Below are 10,657 nucleotides of genomic sequence, written 5' to 3' on the forward strand. Positions count from 1 at the left end.
AATACCCTTAGTGGTATGGAAAGACAAAGGGACCTATATCAGTAGTGAGATGTTCCTACTAGGAATCTGAGGTATTTCCTCTTAGCTGGATGAACGTATATGTGAAAATAGACATCTTGAAGGTCAAGACCTGTAAACCAGTCTTAAGGGTCTAATAAGGGAATTAGAGGGCCCAGAGTCACTAGCCTGAATGTGAAACAATGGATGAATTTGTTGAGACATTGAGGGCTGCCAACTCCCTTTGTGCTTTGGAATGAGAAAATAATGGGAATAAAACCCTGCCATAGAATTCTGTGGGCACTTCTCTCCACTGCTCCATGTGATTAGGGGCTGTAGTGAGTGGCTCATGAGATATGAATACCAGGAAAGTCTGGCTCCTCCGTTGAAGGGGAGTAGGGGATAAGAATGGACTGGAATTGGCTAGAATATCCCTTGTAGACAATTTCCAGGACTCGCTGGTCCAAGGTGATCCAAGTCCAGGCTTCCCAAAAGTAAGAGGTGGTTGCCAAATCAGGATTGCTGAAAGAAAAGTGATCCTCAAGAGCCAAGCTCTCAACACTAGCATCAAACTTGCCACCTAGTGGAAGACACTGACTGTGCAGCAATGGAAGATGAGGCAGAGGAGCATCATCGGTGGAACCTCTGCTTTTTTTCGTGGCTCTGAAGTCCTCTGAAGGTTGTAGTAGAATTGAGCAGAGAAACACTGCCTGAAGGTGCTGTAAGAACTTACTTGCTTCCTTCTTGGAGTTGGGACATACAGGCCCAGGAATTTAGGGTAGTCCTGGTGTCCTTTAATGAATGGAGAGCCTCAACTGTCTTTGAATTAAAAAATTTTAATGGCTTTAAAAGGGAGGGTCCTCAATCATGATGTGGTCCTCTTTGGGTATCCCTGAAACCTGAAGCCAGGATGACCTTTTCAGATGTGGCGATGGTGCATGCAGGACCAGCTCTAGGTTTTTTGCCACCGCAAGCAAAAAAAAAAACCACCTCTGAGAGCACAACTGCTCTGCAACTGCAAAGGGTGACCGGAATGCCGCCCCTGAAATTGTGCCGCCCCAAGCACGGACTTGGTTTGCTGGTGCCTAGAGCCGGTCCTGAGTGCATGCTGTATCAAGTGCTGCTTGTAAGGAAGGCTGTCAGCTTCTCTCTGTGCATTATAGCTTTTTAACTCATCTCTGTGTTCGGGAGGAAGCTTGTCTGTAAGTTTAGACAGTTTGTCCCAATGTAATAACTGTATTTTGTGAGATGTACTTGGTAATTAGCTACTTGTATTTGGAGGCTGGCTGCCAAATAGACTTTACATACACATAAGTCTAGCTTCTAAGGGTCTTTTTCCCTAGGTGTTGATTTGGGTTGATCCCTCTTGCTATTTGGACTTCTCCTGGAAGCTGAAACAAAAATCCTGGCACTGGATGAGAATAAAAGTACTTGAATCAGACGGACCAACCCCAGAGTCTAATTAAAAAAAAACAAAAACAAAAAACAAAAAAACCCAAATGCCACTGTAATTTTTAGACCAATGTCATGATTTTTTTTTTGTCTGACTCATGATATTTGAACTATGGGGCTGGTACTATTGCTAGAGTCCCTCCCCGCCCCCGATTCCCAGTGTGATTCCCATAGAGGAGGAGGGTGAGTGGCAATGGGGATTCTCAAATGGCCCATCATTTAAGTGGGGGAGGATCTCTCTCCTCTGTGGTATTGAGGTCTCAGTGACCAGAGGTCTAGCCAATACCACCATACATGATCTAAAGTTTTAACCTGGGGAGTGTGTGTGTGTGTGTGTCTGTGTGTGGGGGAAGGAAGGGGTGTGGTTCCTAGCTTATAAACTAAATATCTGACTTTTTTTGTGCCAACTGGCAAAATGACCAACACACACAGTAACAAATTAAAATATTAATATGTAACACTCATGCTAGAACAGTGCATGGAGAAGCAGATGGACATTGCCGGGGTTCTGTCTCATTGCCATGGGTACAGGTATAGTTGGGCCACTGGTGGAAGGGTGCTAGATGTCAACAACACAGGTGTGGACCCAATAGACACTGCTTGCCAAAAGAATCTGATCTGGTCTGCATGGTCACATGTACCCAAAGAGCTGAATCCATGTGGCCAATCACTCAAAAAAGAACCTCCCTTTTGTTGATGAGGTTGTTAGGACCAGTGCTGCCCAAAGAGTGTGTAGCAGTTGGACAGAAAAGCAGAGTGTGTCTGGCTCACTGTTCAACCCCAGGCTCTACCCCCACTCCACCCCTTCACACCCCCTCCCCTGAGCCTTCAGTGCCCTCACTCCTCCTCCTACCCCCACAGAGCCTCCTGCACACCATGAAACACCTGATCAGAAGGTGCGGGTAGGGAGAGGCGCTGGGAGTATGGCCAGGAGCTGATGCCATATTACTGTGGCTCTTTGGCAATGTACATTGGTAAATTCTGGTTCCTTCTCAGGCTCAGGTTGGCCACTACTGTACAATAAGAAAGTCTTTAATTACACGATCGCATACTATTCTTTCCACAGGACCCTGCCTCATTCAGTTCACAGGCTGGATCTACTTTGGGAATGAATCATGGTTATATAGATAAGAAAACTGTTGTCTGCCTCATTTGTTGCAAAAGGTGGATACTTACAGCTGAAGTCAGTGGAAGCTGCATTGTAAAATGGCAAGTTTTCTAAAACTCAGCCCATAAGCATCTAAATTGGGCACCCAAAATTAGTGTAGACTTTTGACAATCTCCGTGCCTCTGCTCCCCATCCGTAAAATGAGGACAACAGCCCTCAGCTCACAGGGGTGTTGTGAAGATAAATTCATTCAATGTTTGTGACGCATGCATAAGCTACAGTGATGGGCACCATAGAAAAAGCATATGAGGAAATTAATAGTTCTGTAGTTAGAGCAGGGTTTGAATAGTGTTCAGTAAACAAGGCATGGGGCTACATGCTGAACAATGGGGCTAAAATGAAATGTTGAATAGTTGCTCATTCAATGCGCATTGTCTATCTTGTGCAAAGACAATCTTAAATCAGGCATTTCCTAATTTATGACTTCCTGACTTTGCAACCTCAACATCCTTTTAATGTGGTTTTTTGGATGCAGTATTACAGTCCGGAAGTTTCCTAAGGTCACTCAGATGGGATGAAGCTTTTGTATATCTTCTCACAGCCTTTTATTGCCCCCTGGTAACTTAGAGAGATTATAGTGCAGCATTGATTCAGTGTGGTTCACAAAACAGGCAGTTTAACGCTCAGAACAAAGTAAATGTTTTCTTTTAAGTCCAGAAGCATGTTTATCTGTTTATTTACATTCCTGCGCACCACAGCACTACATTTAGATTCATTTCCCATCAGAAGTGCAATTAAATGATGTAATGATCCCAGTGTTCCTTTTGCATTGGCCTACCTTGTTTACTTGTATTACAGGACATAGGTGCTATCTGGCATATTGCTGTATACCACCATTTCCATGAAAGTTCCAGGAATGAAGCAACATGGTGTGGAAATTAGCTAAGCTAAAATAATTGTGCTGCTTTTCTTTAACTTACTATTTGCATTTAATATCCAACTTATAGTGGCAATTTTAAACTCCCAATCAAATCATAATCATATTCTTAGTGCTCTGATTAGGTTGTGCTTCTTCTCTATCATAAGTTATTTTACTAGACTTCATTCTTTCTGCTTTTTTTTTCTCTCATATAAACATTTATAAAAGGAAAATACATTCTTATCCTTTAAAGATATAACAATGAAATTATCTTTAAATACCTCAAAACTAATGAGTTTATAATTAATCCTGTTTCTGCATATGGGTATCTCCTTTCTGACAACACATTTTTTATTACTAGAGATTATGGATATGATTTTGTCAGTAAAATTAGGCAAAATTCACAGACCAGTTCTGGTAAAAATGTACACAGGGTATATGTCACAGCAACAAAAAATGTGTAACAATTTAACAATAAAGTATTACAATGTAGGCGTTGACACTGACCCACCAGCTGGATGACCCAATGAGGTGAGTCAGGAGGTAGAGGTAGCACTCCTTCCGCGAGCCTGCCGTCCAGGGCTGGAGCCCGAACTTGTGGACCTCTCTTAAAATCATGGAATCCGTGACAGAATCATAGCCTTAGCAATGAGGCTCATTTAATAAAGAAAACAATTTAACAGCTAGAATTCAGGGTGCGGGGTTGGCAGCTGGTAGTTATTAGTACATGGGACCTAACTGGCTCTGAGTCAGAGAGACCCAAACCAAACTCCACAGTCATTCTCCAGAGTACAACTGCACTAAGTTGGGTCCTAAGAGCCAGAACATATGTTTCATCACATCAACAAACAGGTACAACGGTGTTAAGAGAGATGGGGATTTGGCTTGAAAGAATCCGGTGAAACATGTCCAGGTCATTGTCATCTTGACCACATCGGTTATGGGCTGAGATAGTGACAGAGAGAGTAACGGTGGCTATTTCCAGAGAGAGATGGGAAAGTGTACATGAACTCCAGGAAACTACTGCACTCAGCAACCTCTCCTAGTGCATCCAAGCACACTGTGCACACAGAGATGTTTATAGGCCTTCCTGGAATTCTGAATATCAAAGCAACTCCAAAACATTTTTAAAAAGATGGCAAGTTTCATGCCTAAAAGAAGCAAGTCCCTGTACCAGGACTTCAAGAGTTAAGCGTGTTCAGCACCTCTCAAGCTAAGTCCTTAAACAGCAAATGGGGTGTGTAGGACTGTAAAGTATAAGCACCTTTATATGAAAATTTCATTATATGATGCTTAGTGTTTTAACATGTTAATCAAAGACAATACAAAACCAAGCTTGTTATAGAATATGAACACAGATGCTGAAAATAAGAACAGCTTGTGCTCAATATGATGTATTTGTAACCTCAGGAAGCCGACGTTCAATAAAAAAAGTCTGTTTATTTTTTGAAAACAGTGAAAGGGGAAAAAAGCTTTATAATTTCAAAATGCAAAGGCATATTGTTCTTCCTTCATGGTGTAATATACAGCGTATAATTAAAAACCAAGCAGCAGTGCATTTTCTTCGTTTATGGGGAAGGATTTTTTTTTTTTTAAATCATTTCCTCACTGAATACTTTGAAGTTAGTTTCCAAATCAAGAGAATAGTGTGGTCATTTTTTCCCTGTGGTAGATTAACAAAATATTCTTCTTCCAGTTTTTCGTGCTTTTAGAAGATGTGTGCACACATGTGCACATTAGTGTAGCTACTTAGTTTTCTTGCTTAAGAATGTCACAAGGGATGACTTAAATGTCATCTCTACTTCTGACATTATCCACCAAATGTTTACCATAGAGGCATGAATTTTTTATGCAAAGTAATCTAAAACTCGTATAAGAATTCTTAACTGTTATTCTATCCAACATGAAAGCCAATACAACAGTTACATCTAATTAGTCAGGTACCTGATAGCTTTCACTGAACAACTGAATCATGCTACTTTTGAAAAGTACTTGTAATACTAAATCTTATCACAATGGTTTAAAGAAATATGCACCTAAAAACGTTGTTCTTTTTTTATCTCTCTCTCTCTCTCTCTCTCACACACACACACACACACACACACACACACACTTAAAGTGGATATTTAAATATACAGTTTTTTGCACTAAACTTTTGTAAAATAAAACTGGTCCCAAATGATCAGTGGTGAAGTCCCTCAAACTATCAAAACATGTAATTCTCTAAAACAAACATCACACATACATAAGTTTGTATAATCTGATTCAAGAAATGTTTTAAATAAGTCAAATTCTTAATTCTGCATTTTTCTATCACATTTTATTAAAAAAATAAATTTTTTTCTATATTCAACATACGTATTAGTTTGCTGCATGACTGAAGGTCTCAAGACTTAACATTAAAATGATAAATCAAGCATTTTTATTCCTCGCATCCCAAGTGGGAAAAATAAGCTCTAGGCCATTCCTAGGAAGAGAATGGAAATAGTTCTAAAGTATCAGAAACCCTGAAAGCTGTACCACAATTATTATAAAAGGAACAATGCTATATTGATCACATTACGATATATTATATATAATTAGAATCTTTCATTAGGGAAAAATTGGGAGGAAGACTGGATTGAGAAGGAATAAAATGTTTTCTATTTGCAAGTATATCTAGATCTCAATAGTTTCCCCCTGTATTTTTGATTTTACTTGCATTTGTATAAGCAACTATTCTAGATTGTTAGTTGCACTCTGTTTATTGTCTTCCCATCCCTCCTGTCTTCTTTCTGACCCTGTTTTTATCATAGACTTTCCCAGACAATGGCAAGAATGCAGGACATGACTATAGAGTTATGTGTATGACATATTTAATATTATGCACAAGAGAGGTTAAACCACACTTGTATGCAAAGGGAAATCTCTGTGTACACATCTTCCCTAATATATCAGTAGCATCCACATTTTCCCAGGCCCCTCTGAGGGCTCCCTGTGTGGTCCAGGATTCATGCATGGAGAAAAGAGGTGTGGGGAAATGTACAGAACCTCCCCCAAATCCCATGGTCAAGCTATGCAAAAGGTAACATCCCAAGGTTGTGCAATCATGGTACCTTTCTGAGAAACCCTATTTGAAGGGAGGGTTCACCGACAGCTATCTGTGTAGGATTTCCCTGGCAGGACAAGTTATTTGGCAATGCTGTTAGGGTCTAGTGTGTGAAAAGCTGATGTAGAAGCACAAGTTTGCATGTGGATGGGCCAGTGTCTCTAGCTGATCTCAGCGGACCCACAGGGCTTGGAAGCTGAATTCCCTGGTTCTTTGACAATAGGAGGAGGCAGCAAAGCACACTCACCAAAGAATTTGGAGAAAACACTGCGGGGTGGGATGGGGTGAACCTTTGTTTTCCCCACCTCTCCCGCAGATTTTTTTTTTTAAATGGGAGGGGGCAATTTCCCCCTCCCTGTATATAAATTAATTAATGTTAAGGAAGGACTGAATTATTCAAGACCCTTGCAACAACTGTTCTTATTCTCTCATCTGCATAACAAAACCTTTTTAATATTTAAAGGGCTGTGCAAGGTAGTGGCTTCGTTCTGTACTACAAGAAATGCTGGCTTTATAAGGCTGTGTTTTTATATTGTTTAAAATCAGATTACACTGTGAAAATATCCAAATAAACTAATTATTTCCAACAGCTTAGTTTGATGCTACCTAGAATCAAGAATAAACAAATAAGCAAGCAATGAACACTGATATTTTGGTTTTTTTGGTGTGGACATTACAAAAAATAGTAATCATACATTTGTAAATGTTCATTACTTAGATAAAGCACATATGAATGTGACATTCAGAATTGTAACATAGAAAATGTAATGTGGGCAATCTGCTATCCAAGTACACTTACCAAAATACAATTTTATAGTGAGGGAACTTTCAAAATACAACTGTACAACATCTGGGATTCACAAAATATGATTTAATAGTATCACTCAAGATCACTTTATTTGAAACTGTTATAATACTGCTTGAGTAATCATCTCTGGTCAAAGAGCAACTGTGTTTTCTTCTTTTTTTAAACAGCAATGCATATCTTCTCATGACCCAAAATCTGAAGCATTCCCATTTAACAATTACATTGCTTACATTTGGATACTGTATGTGAACATGTGAATTACCCTCTCTGGGGTCACAGTGCATTTTGACACATACTCATTGTTTGTATATCAAGCAGAATAATCTTGTAAGGGCAAATGTAAAGGTCACAATATGAATTAATTATCTTACTACCAGGTCATCCCCTATGTGTTACATGACAATTTTACTGAAAAAGAAAAAGTTAACCATTTCATCCTATAAATATTTTCTTTATTTGCTTTATGTTTAGAAGTAGCTATTTAAGTTCTATTAACAGAAATACATAACAAAAGCTTCCTAACAAGTGAAAAAAATTAATTACAAATGCTGAAAAAGTTGGCCTCATTAACATATGTACAAACTTGTTTACTTAATACATATCTTTTTGGGAATGTATTCCTTTTATAACACACATTTTTACAGGCATTAACATTCCCAAATAACTTTTGAGCAGAGAATACTCCAATTCTTTAGTCTGGGCAGACAAAGATAAAATATATTTCAGTTTTTGACTGCAGAGCTAACATGCAACAGACATAATATTTAGTCTGAGCTACTGTTGATAAATTGTTCTGTTGCTTCCTGCAGAGATCCTTCTGGTGAACGTAGGTCCTTCTGTCCCTTCTTTTCTTTGTTCTGCTGTTCCTGCAATTTCAGGATTATGTTTCGTATTTCTTCTCGTTTAGTTTTCATTCTCGGGCGTGGAAACCAGTCTGTTAAGTTCATTGGTAGCTCAAAATTGAGAATGGGATTCTGGAAAGAGTTCAGATGAGTATTATAACATTAATATCACTGTATTGTATAAAGATAAACACAAGACAATGCAATTGAGAATCTGGAATTGTCACCAAAACGTTCTCTCGCTCTGTAGTGAGTAACAAAGGAATCTCTGTAATCATCTTGGGGAACTAGATTTTTCAAAGTCATATTTGACTACCATTAAATGTTTTCCCACATGATCTGCAAGATGATTGATACTGGTTATTAAATGCTTAAATTTTATAGAAACTTTAGAAAGTAGAAATGACATAAAGCTATTTATAAATGTAAAATAGTGCCTTCCATCCAAAAAGATCTCAAACCACTTTACAGATAATTTGATATAGGAATCACTCCACCCATCAATGAAAAGATACATTCCTTCCTCCTTCCCCTCCAGGCATCAGGGAATGGACTTCTATTTTTGTTTTACACTCCCCCCTAAATTCAAATAAATCATGGAGTAACCTGACATACACTAATGTTTAACCAAAGCAGTATGACTGAATTAACACAAAAGTTGCACAAATATTTTATTTAGACTGCAAAATCTTTTGGACACGCAGACCTTGCTTTCATATGTTAGTACTGTAAAAACAACACTAATGATTTCGAACAAAAAGAAAACCATCTTACCATTTTTATGGAAAATTTTGGTAGCCTGAATGTAATAACCCAAACTGGAATCTGATCATGACGTTTGGGTTAATACCCCTACTCATGTAAGTGTCTTTAATGACCACAATTAGTCAGGAACTTCAATTTTACATTTCATCTGAAAAGCAGTGCCTTCAGCAGCACAGCACTCCTTACCACCTTGCTGGGCACTGCTTTAAACAGATCAGAGAAAAGGATATTATCCTATTTAGTCACCAGCATCACTTCTTACAGCATCATTCTTTTCTCATTGGAGATGTATCATCCACACATTTTACTGTGCTGAGTGATTATGTTTTAAGGGATCTGACCAATTACAACGATTACTATAAAACATTTATAGACTACTGCAGGTTTCCATGGCACATTCTAGAACTCACAAATATAAAAATCTTGAAATCCCTTTCACCAACAGAAGTTGGTCCAATAAAAGATGTTACCTCACCCACCTTGTGTATCTAATATCCTGGGACTGACATAGCTACCTTCAGTTAGATTAATGTATGGTCAATTGTACCGTATATACGCGATCATAAGCTGGTTTGATTATAAGCCAACCCCCTCAGGATGGATAAGTAAAAATGGAAATTTTTTATAACCTATTCATAAGCCGACTCTATAATTCAGGGGTCAGCAAACTTTGGCTCCTGGGCCATCAGGATAAGCTGCTGGTGGGCCGAGATAGTTTGTTTACCTCGAGTGTCCGCAGGCACGGAGGTAAATCTAAGTAAACAAAGTGTCCCATCGCGCCAGCTGCTTACCCTGACAGGCCAGGACAGCAACTGGTGGGGAAATTGTTTTTGAGGGGGAGAATCTGGGGGTCAGGGGAGTAACCTGTGACCACTCCCCACATGACCCCACCCCTAGCCTGGGACCCCACACTCTCCCCATCCCATCCCTTCCCACCTTATCTGGGGAGGATGTCTCTGACCTGGATGGAGCTGCTCTGGCAGGCTGGGCAGCATGGCTGCAGCCTGCTCCAGCAGGCCAGACCTGGCAGCGCGGCCGCAGTATGTTCCAGCGGGCTGGGCCGGGCGGCACGGCTGCAGCATGCTCCGGCACGCTGGGTGGTGCAGCCACAGCCTGCTTTGGGGGGCAAGGCCGAGTGGTACAGCTGCAGCCCCGGAGCTACAGCCCCGGGAAGCAGCGTGGCCAAAAGCGGAGAGACTCTGGCCCCGCCTCTTCCCTTCTGGCTGTGCTGCCTCTCCTTGCTCTCTCTGTTTGGGAGAGGGGCTCTATACCCGTTCATAAGCCGACCCCCTTCTCTGGGGCTTTCCTTTTTTACTAAAAAAATTCGGCTTATGAACGAGTATATATGGTAATTACTTTTTAGCATGATAAGAAAGAGACATCTCTTATGTTTCCTAATTATTGTATTTGTCGGTCAAAGCTGTTTTACTTTCAAAATATATAGGTTAGGTTTTTAAATATGAGTAGAGATGTATTTTAAATAAATCCATGTCTAAGGAAAAAAGTACAAGAAATAACATTCTGTAGCTGCTTCCCTTCCTCTATTTCTTTTTCTTCACTTTTTTTAGTAACAGTTGTGGCCCCTGCTTTACCTTAAACACCACTTTTTTTTTTTTTTTTTTTTTTTTTTTTTAATTTCTGCTATTTGCCTGGTAGCTGAAACAATTATTGGGACTTT

General features: G+C 39.7%; 1 protein-coding gene across 5 annotated transcripts in view; it reads right to left on the reverse strand.

Moving 5' to 3' along the window:
* Positions 1-5,774: 5,774 nt before the first annotated feature.
* The window catches only part of SENP6 (SUMO specific peptidase 6), a 147,414-nt gene continuing 142,531 nt past the window's right edge, over positions 5,775-10,657 (reverse strand). For all 5 annotated transcript variants that reach the window (XM_034766185.1, XM_034766186.1, XM_034766183.1 and 2 more), the window contains one exon: positions 5,775-8,346. In XM_034766185.1, coding sequence (XP_034622076.1) covers positions 8,137-8,346 — 210 coding nt within the window. In that variant the 3' untranslated portion in view covers positions 5,775-8,136. The remainder of the gene's footprint in view (positions 8,347-10,657) is intronic.

Source organism: Trachemys scripta, chromosome 3 (genome assembly GCF_013100865.1).
Source record: "Trachemys scripta elegans isolate TJP31775 chromosome 3, CAS_Tse_1.0, whole genome shotgun sequence".
Lineage (NCBI taxonomy): Eukaryota > Metazoa > Chordata > Testudines > Emydidae > Trachemys > Trachemys scripta.